Source organism: Euprymna scolopes, chromosome 41 (genome assembly GCF_053919585.1).
Source record: "Euprymna scolopes isolate OS-2025 chromosome 41, ASM5391958v1, whole genome shotgun sequence".
Taxonomy (NCBI): Eukaryota; Metazoa; Mollusca; class Cephalopoda; order Sepiida; family Sepiolidae; genus Euprymna; species Euprymna scolopes.
The window spans coordinates 42386899-42405546 of NC_136522.1; the positions used below are offsets into that span (position 1 = coordinate 42386899).

An 18648-nucleotide genomic window follows, 5' to 3' on the forward strand; every position below is an offset into this window, starting at 1 on the left:
TTTCCAAACGGAAAGCTGAATCGGTAAATGCACACATTTCTATTACATTAAATAGTGTTTTCCTTTACACAATGGGTACTGAATGTTTGCTTAAATTAAATGAAAAAAGTTACATTTTATTTTCATTTTCTATTTAAAAAGCCATTATTAACATGTGGAGAGTGTTTTTTTTTATTATTCTGTACTTTCAACTAACAATTTCATTTAAAAGATGATATATCAAAATTTGAATTTAACTATAATAAGGATTATGATACCTGTTCAGTGCATATTTACCTATAAGTATGACCAACCACTTATAATTCAGTAACTGTAATTTAAAAAAAAATAACAATTATAATAAACAGAACGACTCATAGAAATCTATCTATATTCTTTTTTCATTTTAATATACTTTCATAGAAATGCTTCTGTTATGTAAAAAAAAACTATTTTCTTTATGCCACAAGTGTCACGCTCATACATGAATTCCATAGCTAATATAACGTACTGACCCAACGGGTCACGGGTGGTCTAGTATTTTAATAAAATTTATATAGATTGTCAGATGACAAGTCATGAGTTATGTGTGTGTCTGTGTGTTTGTTAATAAAGTTCATGTGAGTGGAGAGCGTTATTGATGAGGGAAGGGCCAGTGACACTGGGGCTCCACTGGTTTATTGAAAGAAAATCTGACCCTTTTAAAGAGTTTAGATGGCTTCCACAGAGACCATTTCAATTAAAGTCAGAAAGTTTTCTGATTGGTCCCAAATCTAATTGTTTTATTTAGGATGCGTAAACTATATAAGTACAGACGTGTTTATGCATTTTGACTTTTGATGTCGGTGTGTAAACATCGACCCTACACTCCAACTAAAATAATCTTGTACTGGTTTTCTAAAATTACAGATTTTATTCAAATTGAAATAATGCTTACATATAAAAAAGCCATTTCATGCAGCCTTTCTATTAGAAAATCTCACTGTGAAACATATGCACTTTTCTGTTGATAGCATGCCACAAGAAATGAAGAAAAACATGAACTGATACTATTCTTGAAGGTTATAGATAATGCATGTCTACCCAATAAAGATAATAACTATAGATATTAAATATCTACTTTTAAAGTTCTGCCTTAAGTTAAAAGGACTAGAAGATAAACTCTCTTACCATAATATGCAAAAAGTATAGAATATGTAGTTTTATAGCAGCATGGGAAGCAGATATCTAAGGAAATGGCTGAAACCCTAGAGGAAGACCTCCAGTCTTTAATAATTACAAGAAATCTTTTTAACCAATGATGGCCATGGCTAATGATACTCTACCTGAAAGCTCTTTGTTCAAACTTCTTGGCTTAACATTGACAGGGAACATGAATTGGAACAAATATATCACGGGTATTCCAAACCTACTGCAGAAAAGGGAGGGCTCTCTCTACATGCTAGAAAGTTATGACTTAGAGTATTTTGTACTTCTACAAGATTACCATTTGCCCATGCATGGAGTATTGTTGCCACAGTTGGGCTGATGCATCTGCTACAAGTCTCTCACTGGTAGACAGGGTTAAAGAGTGTCCTACCTGATAGGTTCCACACTGTCAACCGTACTCAAACCTCTGTCACATTATCAAAAGGTTGCTTCCCTGTGCCAATTTTACCCTTGTACCCCTTCTATGTAAATACCCCTGACTAACCCAACAAACAGTAAAATTCCACCCCTACACTGTAGAGATCTGTAGATGCTGAAAAATCTTCCGCTCAAATAGTTTCTACCCTCGAACTGCTAGATTTTGAATTTCCCTGCCGCACCTCTGCTTCCTTGACTGTACTCGCATACAGAAATTCAATTGTAATATGAACATACATTTTACTGCCCAACTCCCTACGTAAGTATTCTTGCAAATTTTGTCCCAAATAGTAGCTCCTTACATCCAAGTGGCACTATGCTTTGTTTGGGGTGAAAAAAGCAACAAAAAAAAAGCATAAATAAATAAATGTTTATTTTAAAAAAATTTTACATTCTAAAATTATAGATATAAAAATAATCTTGTTTACAATCTTGCCATTAAGAAATTTTGAATAAAGACTCATAACATTCACAGGGAACATGAGTTGGAACAGATGCATTAAAAGCATTGCCAGGGCCACTGTGAGGAAGGTGGGCTCTCTCTACCGTGCTAGAAAGTTACTTATGCCTGAAAGTATCCTGTACCTCTACAAGGCCACCATTCACTTATGTATGGAGTATTGTCTCATTTGGGCTGGTGCACCTGCTAATAGTCTCTCGCTCTTGGACAGGGTTCAAAAGAGAGTTGCCAACCGAATAGGTCCTGAACCAAGCTTCAACCTCTGTTCCATCGACGAAATGTTGCATCCCTCTGCCTGTTCTGCAAGTATTTTAATGGTGGATACTCCGAACTACAAGCCCTTGTACCCCCTCAATGTAAATGCCCCCAACAAAGCTGACAATCAGCAAAATCCCACCCCTACACAGAGATCCCTAGATCTAAGAAGGCCTTCTACTCTGATAGTTTCTTCCCCAGAACTGCAGACTCTGGAACTCCCTTCTGGGTTCCTGTTTTCCCAACTGAACTGACATGCAGAAGTTCAAGTGTAATGTGAACTAACATCTTGCTGCTCGACTCCCTATATAGTATCCCTGCAACTTATGTTCCCGATAGTAACCCTCTACATCAAAGTGACACTGTGTCTTGTTTGGGGTGAACATGGAAAAAAAATTGTCTAAAAATTGAACAGTTAAGTTTTTCAACATTTCTTTTTAATAATTTTGAAATTTGGTGTTTAATCGATATAGTAATGCAGATATATTATTTTATCACACAAGGATTCCTTTGAGGAATATTCTCTCATCTCTATCGTCTTTCAGGATGCTTCATTAGGGAATATTAATTGTAGAGGAATTATTTCTTAACCTAAAAAAACGTTTTCTTTTTCCATTTTAGGTTTTAGCTTGACTTGCCATGATTGTAACACATTAGCCACATCGGAGTGTCTGGATAAATTTGAAACTTCCCACAGTACCGACTGTGAAGAGACTGACAATAAGTGTGCCAAGTATAAGACAGTTTCTGTGCTGGCTGACCTTGGATCTATGTGGGGTGATAAAAGCTGTAAGTAAAATTCAAGGGTAGCTTATTTTTATTTTCTTTAAAAAAATGTTTTTATTTATTTTATAATATGGGGAAAGTATTTTATGTCTATAGATATATACTCTCCCCCTCCACATTTTTTTTTTTTTTTTTTTTTCCAATCTGTTCCTTGCCTTACTTAATTATGGGGACTAGAAAACTAGAATCTGGAGTGACTGTCACTCAGCATCAAATGTCAAAAGTGAGATGCGCTGGAAGTTGGAGATGATCATGAATATCTGCTGATATCTAACATATAAATTTGCTGTGGTTGATTTTAAAAGTAAGACCCATATAGTAATTTGTGAAAAATATCAATACTTGATCAGGACTAATTTGTATTAATATTTCTTTTCATTTTGTGATGACGTAAGTATAATTTAATTTGTTGGACTTTCCTTTTGATACTGGTTAGACTGGCTAAAAACTTTGTCAGATTGAGACAATGTTTACCATATATGATCAGAAACAATACTGGCCCCTTATGAAATTGATAAAAATTTTCAACATTTAAGTGTTAACATTTACAGGTGTCTGAGTTGGAATAAAGAATTATATTTTTAGCAGACATGAATGAACTTGCCCCCTAACTGTAAATGATTTCCCCTTTCAGTTTTTCTTAATTTTTTCTGGGGATTATCATCAATTAGACTTAACTGTTAGGCTACCGAAAAAATGTTGAAAAGTATTTTTAATGACTTTTAACTTCTGGGATAATTTTTTTAATTATAACATTCTACTAAATTGATCCATCACTTTATGATAGAGTGGCTGTCATCATGTTTATAAGGTGTCACGCGACAGGTGATAATTCCCCGTATAATATCCTATTCTCAAAATGGCCAAGAATAGCATATTTTCCAAAATTTTACCAAAGAAAATGTGTTGCCGTATACACAGACAGAACTTGTGAACATGACCAAACTGCAAAAAAATCAGTTATTTACCACAAATACCAGACCAGTAAGCCAAAACTCTTCAAAAGTATTATGGAATGTGTAGCTTCTGGGGTTACAGTATATACAGTTGAGTGGAAGAGCTACAGTAACCTAAAAAAAGGTGGATATGAACATTGGACTGCTAACAATTCTAAAAAGGTTTTGGATCCAGTGACTGGCGTCTGCACCAACATTATAGAAACCTACTGGTCCCATACTAAAAGACAATTGAAATATGTCTTGCAATTGGTACGGGACATGAAATAGTCTTGTGTTGATGAAGCCATGTACCACAAAGCTTACAACATGACATGCGAAAACCCAATTAAAAATTATGATCTATTTTTTACTACTATACAGGAGGAATATCCTATGTAAACATCTTTTTTATTTGTTTTCTTTTTTTTGTTTTTATTTGTTTTCTTTTTTTTTGTTTTTGTTTTCTTTTTTGTTTTTTAAAGAAAAATTTGAATTATCTAATTTTCTTTTGGTTCTTTCTTATAAATTTTTGGTATGTGTGCTTTTGGATTTTCACGTAACAATTTAATAAACAAAAATACTGTAAAAAAAAAAAAAACGTATTGAACTTGAAAATTTTATTAAAAGATCCAGGTAGGAAGAAAAGTACTTTATTTCGCCTTTGGTAACATTTACGTTTTTGTGAATTTATACAGTAATTATTATGGTCATCTGACACCTAATGAGCATGACATTTTCAGCTACTCAATCTGAAAGCGAGGGATCAATTTAGTAGAAGGTTATAATTAAAAAGTGGTTACTTTTTATTTAATTTCCAATGTTAAGTCATTAAAAATACTTTACAAAATTTTTTGGTGAACTGAAAATTAAGTTTGTAATTGATCGTAATCCTCAGAAAAAATTTAGAAAAAGGAAAGAGGAAATTATCTATATATCTATAATATAAAGCTGAATATCTGTGTGTGTGTGTGTGTGTCTGGTTACGAATAGGCTCCTATATGGTTGACTTTTAAAAAACTGATTACATATAATGATAGAAGATGTATCGAGACACAGGAATGGGTATGTTTGATCTGGCAGAACAGTGGTTCATTAAAATTGTGGGGTCTGCGTTCGCGCCTGGTCCACAAAGTATAGAAATTAAAAATTTAAAAATTAAAAAAAAAAACGTTTACAAGTGTTTTTGATATAGATGTACATAAGAATACTTTAATAAGTATGTTTTAACTTAAATAGGGATGGTATAATAAAATTGTGGGGTCTGCGTTCGCGCCTAGCCTCCATAGAATGGAAATAGGCACAAACTTTAATAAAGACTTTTCATATCTATCTGCGTAAGTATACATTGATAATTATCTTTCAGTTTGAAGAAATATGGTATAATAAAATTATGTGGTGTTCGTTCGCGCCTGACCTCCATAGAATGGAAATATGTTAAAGTTTAACAAGGTTTTTTAACACACACAAAATTATACCACAGAATATTGTGATAAGTGTTTCAGTGTAAACAGGTATGATATGATAAATTATGGGGTTTATCTATTTTATTTTTACTTTCATCATATTTGCTTTGGTTTTGATACCCCGAAATTCGAAGCTATCTCTTTACAACCCTTCCTTTTCATAACCTATCATACTTTCATAAATCAGAGTCCATTTTCTGTAGGCTTTTTTTTGAACCCAGTCAATGACGGGTACTTTTGCTAATATATATATATATATATAAGCGAAAATGTGTGTTTGTGTGTGTGCGTGCATTTTTTGTGTATTTCCAGCAAAGGCTTGGGGGGGGGGCTCGGTGGGGTCACTCATTCTTAAAACTTTTTATATGCTCCGTAGATTATAATATCTAAAATTTATGAAATGAGCTTGAGTGTATCTTTAATTTCGGTGACTTTTACACGCAATTTTTGTGATTTTTTTTTTTTTTTTTTTTTTCACTCCTGATGTGTTTCTTTGGCTTTTCAGTATAAAAAAAAAAAGAAGCAAAACTGAAAGAAGCGAAGTCATTCTCGACATTGCGTGGGATTACTGTAGTATCTGTTCTGACAGTATACAAAGCTTGATTTTTCAAAAGTCCAAGAGCGATCACCCACTTGACCACCTTGTGTGTTAAGTTTAAGGGTCTTTTTCTTGTTTATACATATTTGGAAAAATGCTTAGTCATGTCACCGGATATGGCGTCAGGTCTCTCTGATGGCAACTTTTAATACTTATATTAACCGCTTTTAAAAGGTGTCATGTTATTATAATCCAGAGTGACATACTAATTTTGAGACAAAAAATTGACATAAGATGTTATATTCCAAAAATCACATGGCTGAATTGCTGTTTCCAAAAATCAGGAAAATGGATCAAGTGCACACTAGGGGCTTAGTTGTAACATTCCCAAAATCACATAAATATATGAAGTAATCCTGAGTAAAGGAAGGGGAAATTAAAGTCACTGGAATGCTGAGACTGATGCCACCCTCAGGAATTCATGTTGAAGTAATGGTTGCCTAATCCCTAAACATGTTAATGTTTTTATGTATTAATTTCAAAAACATGTATATTTAGTTCATGTATATTTTGAACAGTGGGGTGGAGGATATATTAAGTCAGTCTCGGAAATGGCAGAAACCGTTTACGAGTTAACATTACTATATTTCTTCTATATTTTTAAGAGTGGGTTGATGGATATGAAGACAGTCCTGGAAATGGCTGAAACCCTTTACGAGTTAACATTACTATATTTCATGTATATTTTTAAGGATGGGGTGAGGGATATTAATTCAGTCCCGGAAATGGCAGAAACCGTTTACAAATTAACATTACTATATTTCATTTTTTAACAGTGAGGTGGGGGATATGAAGTCAATCCCAGAAATGGCAGAAACCATTTACGAGTTAACATTACTATGAAATGTGAGTTATTTGAGTGGTGTGTTTGTAATGAAATAAATAGCCCAGACAATGTATGAAAGTTATTATTTTAGTTAAATGGGGGCAATAATGTATGTGAAATCATAAAAAATGATTGTCGACATTAGTAACATATGCAAGAATTTGGGAAAATGATGAAATGTGAGTTATTTGATTGGTGTGTTTGTAATGAAATAAAAACAGTCCAGACAACGTATGAAAGTTATTATTTTTATAAGAGATAATGTGGTTTAATTTTGAAAAATGATTGTCGAAATTAATAACTTATTCAGGAAATATTAAAAATGATGAAATGTGAGTTATTTTATTGGTGTTCGTAATGAAATAAAAAGCCCAGACAATGTATCAAAGTTACTCTTTTATTAATATGGCAGAGTGCTAATCTGGGTCAAATTATGAAAAATGATTGTCAAAATTAGTAACATATCCAAGAATTATATAAAATTATGAAATGTGTGTTATTTGATTAGTATGTTTGTCTGTGCTGTTTATTTCATTACAATGTATCAAAATTATTATTTTAGTAAAAGGTGGGGGATATTGTGGGTTAAATCATAAAAAATGATTGTCAAAATTAGTAACATATCCAAGAATTATGGTGTTAAACGAGATAGGTCCAATACCTGGAGTCACCTGAAATTGAATGAGATACATGCAAATGTATGCTAGCAGAATACACGGGCGCCTGGGATTGAATGAGATAGGTGCAAATATATACTAGCAGAATACTTTGTGTCGCCCAGGATTTAATGAGATTGATGGAGATATATACTAGCAGAATACCCAGCGTCGCCCGGGATTGAGTGAAATAGGTGGAAATATATATTGGAAGAATACCCTGAATCGTCCCGGATTGAATGAGATAGATGGAAATATATAGAAGCAAAATACCAGGCATCGCCCGGAATTTAATAAGGCACACTTAAATAAATACTAACAGAATACCTGGCATTGCCTGGGATTAAATAAGATAGGTACAAATACAAAATAGACGAATACTTGGTGTCACCCGGGATTGTAGTAGATAGCTGCACATATACACTAGCAGAATACCCAGTGTTGCTCAAGATTGAATGAGATAGGTGAGAAAATATACTAGCAATATCCCCGGCATCATCAGGGATTGAAGGAAATTCATGGAAATATATATTCGCAGAATTCCTGGCATTGCCTGAGATTGAATGAGATAGGGGCAAATATATACTAGCAGAATAACTAGCGTCACTCTGGATTAAATGAGGGTGGTAGAACGTGCTCTTGAGTTTTCTTTTGGGGTTGGGTTGAGAGAGTAATGTCCATTTTGAGGTCAAAAAAGTATGTGAAATTGTTTCATATATGCATTTAAATTACCCGTCTTAATGTAGGTAAAATTATTTTAATATATGTTGTATATTACTCGTCGTTGCAAAGGTAAAATTATTTCATATACATGCTGTAAGTTACCTTCCCTAGGTAAGATACAATTATTTCATACATGTAATACCTGTCCTAGGTAGGTAAAATACTCTTTTGCTCAAAATAGAAAATGATACATAGACATTAAAAATTCCCCACTCCTAAGAATAACATATATTTAAAATCAATTCAATTTTCTCATTGTATATACGGTCTCGAGCAATGCCGGGTAGCCCCGCTAGTCTGTGTTTGTATGTCCGCTAAAATCTTTCGACAGACTCAACAAACTTGGTATCATTTTAAAGTTCAGACTATCAGGTGAAAGATATTGAAATTTTGGCCCAAATGGTCAACTCTAAGTTGGTCATCTGGCCGGTTTTCTGCACAGGGGGGTCTAAAAAATTAGTGACATTTTCACGTTTTTTTTTTTTTTTAATATATAATTTAATGTATTTTATTGATTTTTCTGTTAAAAAAGATGCTTATAATATACCTTAACTGCTGATTCAAAAATCAGGTAAATGGATTATTTGTAACATTCCAAAAATCATGTAAATATATCAAGTAATCCTGAGTCATCAAATTATATCACCAAAGTTAAGCAACATTGTCTTGGTTATCATCAGATGGGTGATTATTGGGAATACAAAATGCTTCATGTAGATCACTAAAATGAAGCAACAATGAGCTTGGCCATTATCAGATGGATAACTACTTGGGAATACAAAGTGCTTTATGTAAATCACCAAAGTTAAGCAACATTGCCTTGGTCATTATCCGGCAGGTAACTACTTTGAAATACAAAATGCTTATTGTAGATCACCAAAGTTAAGCAACCTTATCTTGGTCATTATCAGAAAGGTAACTACTCAGGAATATAAAATGCTTTATGTAAATCACCAAAGTTAAGCAACAAGTTGCTTGGCCATTATCAGATGGGTGACTACTTGGGAATACAAAATACTTTATGTAGTTAACCAAAGTAAAGGAACAGTGTTTTGGTCATTCTCAGATGGGTGACTACTTGGGAATACCAAATGCTTTATGTAGATCACCAAAGTTAAGCTACATTATCTTAGTTATTATCATATCGTTGACTACTTGGGAATACAAAATACTTTATGTAGATTACCAAAGTTAAGCCACAATGAGCTTGGTTATTATCAGATGAGTGACTACTTGAGAATACAAAATGCTTAATGTAGATCACCAAAGTTAAGCAACATTGTCTTGGTCATTATCAGATGGGTAACTACATGGGAATATGAAATAATTTATGTAGATCACCAAAGTTAAGCAACAGTGGCTTGGTCATCATCAGATGGGTGACTACTTCCGACTACAAGATACTTTGTGTTGATGATAGTCTTATGTGTTCACTTCAAATAATGACGTTATTAACTTTTGTTTAAAAAGATGCATTTAATATATTCATGATGTATTGCAGTGACATGAAGTGTCATATTCCAAAAATCACATGGCTTAACTGCTGATACCAAAAATCAGTTAAATGGATCACTGAAAGCTTTATTTCATGTATATTTTTAAGAGTGGGGTGGGGGATATTAAGTCAGGCACAGAAATGGCAGAAACCGTTTATGAGTTAACATTTCTATATTTCATGTATATTTTTATAAGTGGGGTGAGGGATATCAATCAGTCTCGGAAATGGCAGAAACCATTTACGAGTTAACATTACTATATTTCATATATATTTTTAACAGTGAGGTGGGGATATGAAAACCGCCCCGGAAATGGCGGAAACCATTTACAAGTTAACATTACTATATTGCATGTATATTTTTAACAGGGGGTGGGGGATATTAAGTCAGGCATGGAAATGGCAGAAACCGTTTACGAGTTAACATTACTTTGAAATGTAAGTTATTTGATTGGTGTGTTTGTAATGAAATAAACAGCCCAAACAATGTCTCAAAGTTATTCATTTTGTAGTGGGGGGGGATGAAAATGTGGGTGAAAACATGAAAAATGGTTGTTGAAATTAATAAAATATCCAAGAATTATGAAAAATGATGAAATGTGAGTTATTTGATGTGTGTTATTGTAATGAAATAAACAGCCCAGACAATGTATCTAAGTTATTATTTTAGTCGGTGATGGAGGGGGGGGCACGATAAAGTGGGTTAAATCATAAAAAATGATTGTTGAAATTAGTAATATATCCAAGAATTATGGGATTCAACGAGATAGGTCCAAATATATACTAGCAGAATACCAGAGTCACCCAGGATTGAATGAGTTACATGCAAATGTATTCTAGCAGAATACACGGGCGACAGGAATCGAATGAGAAAGATGCAAATGTAACCCCTACAGGGCCGGCACAGATGCACAGGCTTGAAAGAAAGGTGCAACTGGCTGTAATCCATGTGACATCACCTTTGTCTCCGTCTAGTGGTAGGATTTGTCCTCGTCGCCATGGTTCACTCACTTGTTTCCAATATTGGTCCGGCTTCCAAACTATCAACAGGGCCGGTCTGAAAATAGACTGCACTACTAACAACGGCGTTTGTATATAAGGTCCTGAGCAACGCCGGGTAGCCCCGCTAGTCTAATATGCAAAAGCAAAAACGTGTGTGTATGTGTTTATATGTCTGTCAAAAACTTTCGACAGACGACACAAACATTGACAAATTTGGTATCATTTTTACCCTCAGACTTTCAGATGAAAATTATCGAAAAGTTGGCCCGAACGGTCATGTCTAAGTTCGTCATCCAGCTGTTTTTCTGCAAGGTGGGTAGTTCCCCTTATAAAGAACGGTTCACGTATGCGCATGCGTGGCTAGACCATTCTGAATGCTAACCGCCTTTGACTTTAAAACAAATTGGCATTGTACCGAATCATGAATTACTTAAATCTAGGTGAAAGCAAATACAACTTTTTCTTATTTACTTGTTTTTGTGTTTGTTTTTATTTGATTTTACAATTTTAACATACTACTAAATTAGTTAACATTTGATTTTACAATTTTAACATACTACTAAATTAGTTAACATTTGATTTTACAATTTTAACATACTACTAAATTAGTTAACATTTGATTTTACAATTTTAACATACTACTAAATTAGTTAACATTTGATTTTACAATTTTAACATACTACTAAATTAGTTAACATTTGATTTTACAATTTTAACATACTACTAAATTAGTTAACATTTGATTTTACAATTTTAACATACTACTAAATTAGTTAACATTTGATTTTACAATTTTAACATACTACTAAATTAGTTAACATTTGATTTTACAATTTTAACATACTACTAAATTAGTTAACATTTGATTTTACAATTTTAACATACTACTAAATTAGTTAACATTTGATTTTACAATTTTAACATACTACTAAATTAGTTAACATTTGATTTTACAATTTTAACATACTACTAAATTAGTTTAAAAAAAAAAAAAAAAAAAAAAAAAAAAACTTTACTTTTTCTTAGTTTTGCTTTTTGGTCATGATGAGTACCAACGATAAATATACATAAGTTACTTAACCATTAATAGTTTTTTTTTAGTTGAAACAAAAAAAATTAAGTTGCTATTTTGTTGTAAGATTTTTCCATACATTATAATTTGTTTAAAAAAAACAAAAACAAAACACATTTTTCTCGCTTTTTTGTTGTCTAAATACAGATTTTACTTTGGAATGCTACGACAGTTTTTTTTTTGTCTATATCAATTTAAGTACATTTTTTATTTGTTACATAAACCAAACAATCGCTGGACAATTACGACGTAAAACCACATTGATTTTTTTATTGAAACAAAAACTATTATGTCCCTATTTCATTTTACAATTTACAGACATGTAAATTAGTTAAAATAAAAAAAAATAAATAAAAAATAACACTTGACTGTCAATTTCTTAATAGTTCAGTTACTATAAAGTTTGGTTTTCTTTTTTCTACACTCTGAAAAAAAAACTCTTCAAAAAAGAATATAGATTTCTCTGATTTAATTTACGTTTGGTTCATATTTTGTAGGAGCATACATGTTTTTTTTTTGTTTTTTAGCAGTGTAAATTAATTGAGAGACAAAAACTTATAAAAACTATTTCTTATATAAAACACATTAGACTCAAAGGCTGAAATAAACCAGATAAATTTCATTTTTTCATCATTTTTATTTGACTAAATGTACGACATTCGAGGTCGAGTATTGCTTTTAAAATTTGCCCTTTATAAAGTTTGACAGATTGGCCTTTTTCAGGCTATTTCATTATAAAAAATATGGCAGTCAAAAACATGGTTTATTAAAGAGCGTAAAAAAAGGCCAAACTTGGCCTTAAAAAGGCCAAACTTGGCCTTAAAAAGGCCAATCTGTTTAACCATAGAAAGGCCAACCTTTAAAAACATGTAATCCTATGATTAAAATTTAATTTAAACTAGCGAGGGGTACCCGCGTTGCCCGGGTGTTTGGAGGTGTATGTTTTGGTAGGTAAGTATGAGGATCGAACCTGAACCGTTGAGGCAAAGTTGTAAATTAGTGTGAAAAAAAAAAAGAGTGTGACGGTTTTAACCATTGGGCCACCGCGAGATGCTAATAGAAACACGTTTGAATTTATTTAATTACTTGGATTTGGCAGGTGCACGTTTTAATGCCTTAATGAGGTCAAGTTTGACTGCGGGATAGTATTTCATTTACTGCGGGAATGCTTTTTCTTATTTTTATTTTCCCAAGATGTTATAGGAAAAAGACTAACCCACATGCAGCAAGCGACAAATGTTGAATATTTATCTTCCTGAAGTCGGGCAAATTAAATAGACAGGCGAGCTCCGTTGTTAACTCTGAGATATTACAATTTATATGTGATATAAAAAGTTTTAAGAAGTTGTGAACCGACCGACCGCTTCTCTGAAAAAAGCCTTTTGTAGACATACAGAAAAAGCGAACACACATACACACATTTTCGCTTTTCTATTTATAGATTAATCCCGTTGTTTAATAATTATTTTGGCAAATGTGCATTACAGCGGCGTAAATTATTTGACAGACAAAAATTTATGAAAATTATTTACTTTTATATAAAACACATTAGACACTAAGGCTGAAATAAAACGTGAAAAAATTTAATTTTTATTATTTTTTCAATATTTTTTATTTGACTAAATGTACAACAATCGAGGCCACCAACGTTTTGAAAATTTGGCCTTTGTAAGAATTGCCAGATTGCCCTTTTTGAGGCCAAGTTTGATCTTTTTTTATGCTATTGCATGGACCATGGTTTCACGCAAGAGCATAAAAAAGGCCAAATTTGGCCTCAAAAAGGCTAATCTGGCAATCCTTAGAAAGGCTAAATTTTCAAAACCATGTGGCAGTCTTGATTGTTGTACATTTTGTCTAATAAAAAATGTTGAAAAAATAATAAAAATTAAATTTTGTTCGGGTTTTATTTCAGCTGTAGAATCTAATGTTTTATATAAAATAATTTTTATAAATTTTTGTCTGTCAATTAATTTACACTGCTGAAATACACATTTGCCACTATTTTTTTAATTATGGGTTCCAATAGATACATTTCTTTAGTTTGCTACTTTTTTCTTGATGTTTATGCTGTTAACGACTTCACTATGTAGACAATTTTTTGTATTTTTAAAAACACAAAAAAATTACCGCACTATTTTTTAAATAGTTTCTATATGTTAAATATAAGTTTCACCATATTTTTTTTTTTTTTTTCAGTTGTTGGTGAAAGCACAACCCCTCCCCCCACTCTCCTTTTTGGGAATGGCTTTCAAAACAATAGTTATAGTTTTACAGGTTAACCTTCAAGTTACAATATCTTTTTTTTTTCTTTTTCCATTTTTAGGTGAAATATTGGGTTCATATTACTGTACACATAGATTAAAAAATGTTGTCAAAAAAGATAACAAATAAATGTTATCAAAGGCAAGGATAAGTTACTTTGCTACCTAACTGGATAAATTTTTAGGGTTTTTATTTAATGTAACATGTTTATTCTGCTCGAAAAATATACAGTGTTTACCGATGTATTGAAAAATTAAAAATGGCGCCTGACTCTCTGTCTTTGACATGGTAAGTTTGGGAAAAGGAGTTAAAAATAAAATAGTATACAAAATACTGTTAAAAACCCACCGAATATATGTCAGCTTATGTCACGGTAACATATATTGAGTGAGTTTCTAATCGTTTCTAATGCTATTAGTCATGCTTATATTGTACACGCGAATAATAGTGTTTTTATTTACAACTGCTTCTCCACACTGCTCCACACTTTTTGAAGATCTGTGCTTTCAAGGTGTACTGCGTACAACACATCAAGAAGCATGTGATCACTTCATCAAATCGAATCTAGACTTGTGGACGAACAAAGGAATATTTACCAGAGCATCTTGGAAAGTATTAATAATGATCAGGAAAAAGCATTCTTTATTGATGCTCCTGCTAAAACTGGCAAGACAGTTTTATTAAACCTGCTGCTTGCAAAAGTTCACCTTGCAAATAATATTGGCATTACAGTACCATCAAGTGGGATTACGGCAACACTTTTAAATAGTAGTAGAATAGCACACAATGTTTTCTCTGCCACTAGATCTTATGACAGGAAAAACTGCTGTGTAACATAAAGATTCTTCAAAGGCCAGATTACTACAAAGTTGTAAATTAATAATCTGGGATGAAGCAACAATGAGCCACAAAAAAGCAAAAGAAGTATTAGACTCTACAGAACTTAAAGACAATACAAAAATCTTGGGCTTTTGCTGATGACTTCAGACAAAATCTTCCAATTCTTCCTCGGAGTACTCTAGCCGCTCAGATTAATGCATGTCTTAGAAAGTCCTATTTATGGCATCACGTTATAACAATGAACCTAACCCTTAATATGCAAGTGCATTTATATGCTGATTCTGCTGTTGATGAATTTGCCACTAAACTTTTACAAGTGGGGAATGGCCTCCTGGAAAAGGATTCCTCTAACCAAATTCACTTGCCCTTTCAAACACTTCAAACTGAAGAATTGATAGCAAGAGTATTTCAAGATCTTCATAATTGGCATACAGATATCTGATGGCTGAGCGCTTTTAGCACTATAAAATGAATCTGATTGAACTGAGAAATGAAATTATACATCACTTTTTAAAAAATTTTGGTATAATTGCACAACTTATTTTGTCTGTTACTAGATCTTAAAGTTGTAAATGGGGTGTAGCAATAATGTGCCACAAAAAATAACAATGTAAGAATTAAAATTTTCACTACAGCATTTGAAGGACTAACACAATAGCCTAAGTAACTTTGGTTTTTGCAGGTCACTTCATAATTATTCTTCAAGAAACTAGAGCTACTTGCAGGTCACTTCATAATTGTTCCTCGAGAAACTGGAGCTGAACAGGTGAATGCATGTCTCAAAATATCCTATTTATGGAATATTAAGCTGATTGCTATATGCTTGCATGCTGTTGGTGAAATTGACAGTCCACTTTTACAAGTGGAGAATAACCTTACTAGAATAAGATTCCTATGACCTATATCAGGTAGACGAAAAATGTGGAGGAACAACATGAACATAGACATTATTTTGCAATTAAGACATGAACAATTGCATCATATTACTGAAACTCACAGAGCCTATAATTCACTTCAATACTCAATTGTGTGCTTGAATAACCAGTTTAAACAAAAAAAATCATTGTTTTTTAACTATTTTTTTTAACATTAAATAATTAGTTTCCTAAGTTCACATAAACTAATAATAATCAACAGTTAAAATTGATTGAAACCTCACGTTTGCCCAAAATGTTTCTGTGCTTGATACTGCAGTCCTTTTTTTTGTTTTCTTTATTTTTTCAACACAAGTTTTAACAAGTTTTGTTAAAATATTTTCATGCTAAGCTTTTTTAGCCTATGTCTTTTACATACAAAATTGCTGTAATCACACATGATACACAAAAAAAAAAAAAAAACACTTCAGACAAAATCTTCTAGGATGCAATTCAGTTTCTTACATGATGTTTTTTGAAGCTGTTAGAAACGTTACAGACTTTGAATTTTAAAGTTTTAACATTAGTGATATCTTATATTTTGATGTAAATTTTTTTTTTTTTTTTTTTTTTTAAGGGTCTTTTTTTTTTTACATCATGACTTAAAATGATACATTATAATAAACATTTCATTACTTTCGGAATTATGGCTAAAGAAAAAGTCCCAGATTTTCTGCCGTTAAATGTATTTTTTAACAATGTCAGAAAGTGAATTGTATTTCACAAGATTTTTTCACGTGTGATTACAGCAAATTGATATGTAAGGATATAGGTTTATTAGCCTGAAAGTATTTTAACAAAACCAGAAAGTGTTAAAAATATAAAAAAAAAAAAGGATCCGCACCATATGATGATATCAAGCACAGAAACATTTTGTTCGAATTCGATGTTTTAGTAAAGAAAATATATAACCTGTTGATCATTATTAGTTTGTGTAAACTTGGGAAACTATTTAATGTAAAAAAAAAAAAATCTGCATCACTAAAATGAATAATTAGGAAAACGTAGATTTAGATTATTTGAAATAAACTTATCACACGTGAAAAAAATCTTGTGAAATACAATTCACTTTCTGACATGACATCTTTTGAAGCTGGTGACTTTTTCAACTTTTGACAAAAGTATTCCATTAATGATATTTTATATTTTAATGTATTTTTTTTTTTTTTTTTTTGTCAATGTACTCGTTCATGATTTTTTGTCACTTTTCTAAAAGTTAAAAATAGAATTTATTGTGCGGCAATATTTTTGCACGATTATCAAGAATTTTTTCTTTTGTTAATTAAAAAATACTTTTTAGCAATGAGTATATTTTTATTTTTGTACAGACTGTTTTTTATATTATCTAAATATTTAAATAATAATTTTAATTGAAATATCAAATCGTTTTTGTTTCTTATTCATCAAACCTTACTGTTTTACTTTCAATCTCAGCAAAACTAATGTTTTTAAGCCTCTTCAAACAGTGTTGCCCAGGATAAGAAACATTTTTCTCTTGCCCGAGTGCTAGTAATTGTCTTAAGGTGGATACTATTTCACTACTATGCCGACCAGAATAAAACTACACCAGGGTAAAATGTTACATACAATTTCACTTATATTTAGTTTTATATGGCCCTGAGCAAACAAACAAAAAAAAAAACAGATGACTCAAACTTTTTTTCTAAAAAAACAAAGAAACAAAACAAAAACGAAAAAACAACACTCACTGTTATGTTTTTGTGTGCATTTAATGTTAATATTTATTTGCCTCCACACAAAGTCGGTTTTTAATGATGGGAATATCAAGCAAATGATCAAGGCTAGGTTGCCTGGGAAATCACTCTTTTTTTTTTATCTTCCCGGTGTTGCTCAGAATTTACAATCTTTGTTCTAGATAGAGCAGGGGTGTTTAAGCACAGCATCTCCTGATGATTAGTCAATCAAAATATACTTTGGCAATAATTTTGTGCAGATCAACTGAATTTAAAAGACCTTATTTCAAAGGCACACAATGTCACAAGTAGCCGAGTTGGCTAACACATAATTTTTTTACCTTTTCCTGCTGTGGTTGATTTTTTATTTTTTGCACAGGCACTCGCTGCTATTTTCATTTTTTGGTGGGGGAATACTCAATAGCATTATGCAAGCAAGGTTTAATCACTAATTGTGTCAATGTATTTGTTTTAATTTGAAAAGCCCACTGAGACATGTTCCAAGAATGACATAATTTTTCTTACAATTATAGTGCCGATAGTGAGGACGGAAAGAAACCTAGTAATGCTGAAATTTATGATGTAGCAATGGTTACCTAATCATTAATCAAGACAATATATTTATGCATAATTTGGAAATCCCAATGATCCCTCTTCTAAAAATTGTTTCAGTTTTTATAAAATTATGGTAGCCTTGGTAGGAAGAGAAATTATGTTATATATGTCATACTATTGTAACCCCTACGGGGCAGCTCAGGTGCATAGGCTTGTGGTTGAGATGCACCTGTAGCCGATACCTGTGGTGTCACCCGTGATTTCGTCTTCGCCATCCGGTTCCGCTTTCAAACGTCACCTGTGCTATTGGAGAAATATATTGCATTCACAACGGCGTTCTAGTTAAAGAAAAGATAGTCAAAACTTAATTGGTTTTTCTTAACATAGAATTGATTATTGTCTTCGACTTTACAAATAATAGTTACACACTGGCGTAGTCATGCAACTTAGGGGCTGGCAGTTTTCTTTCCTTTGCCAAGTTCTCCGTTCTTCATCTACCGTCAG

The 18648-nt window shown here is 32.2% G+C and overlaps 1 protein-coding gene across 1 annotated transcript in view; it reads left to right on the top strand.

The window, feature by feature from the left end:
• LOC145266484 (uncharacterized) overlaps window positions 1-18648 on the top strand; it is a 61723-nt gene that overhangs the window by 17751 nt on the left and 25324 nt on the right. The window contains exon 2 of the mRNA XM_080122201.1: window positions 2942-3109. Coding sequence (XP_079978327.1) covers window positions 2942-3109 — 168 coding nt within the window. The remainder of the gene's footprint in view (window positions 1-2941; window positions 3110-18648) is intronic.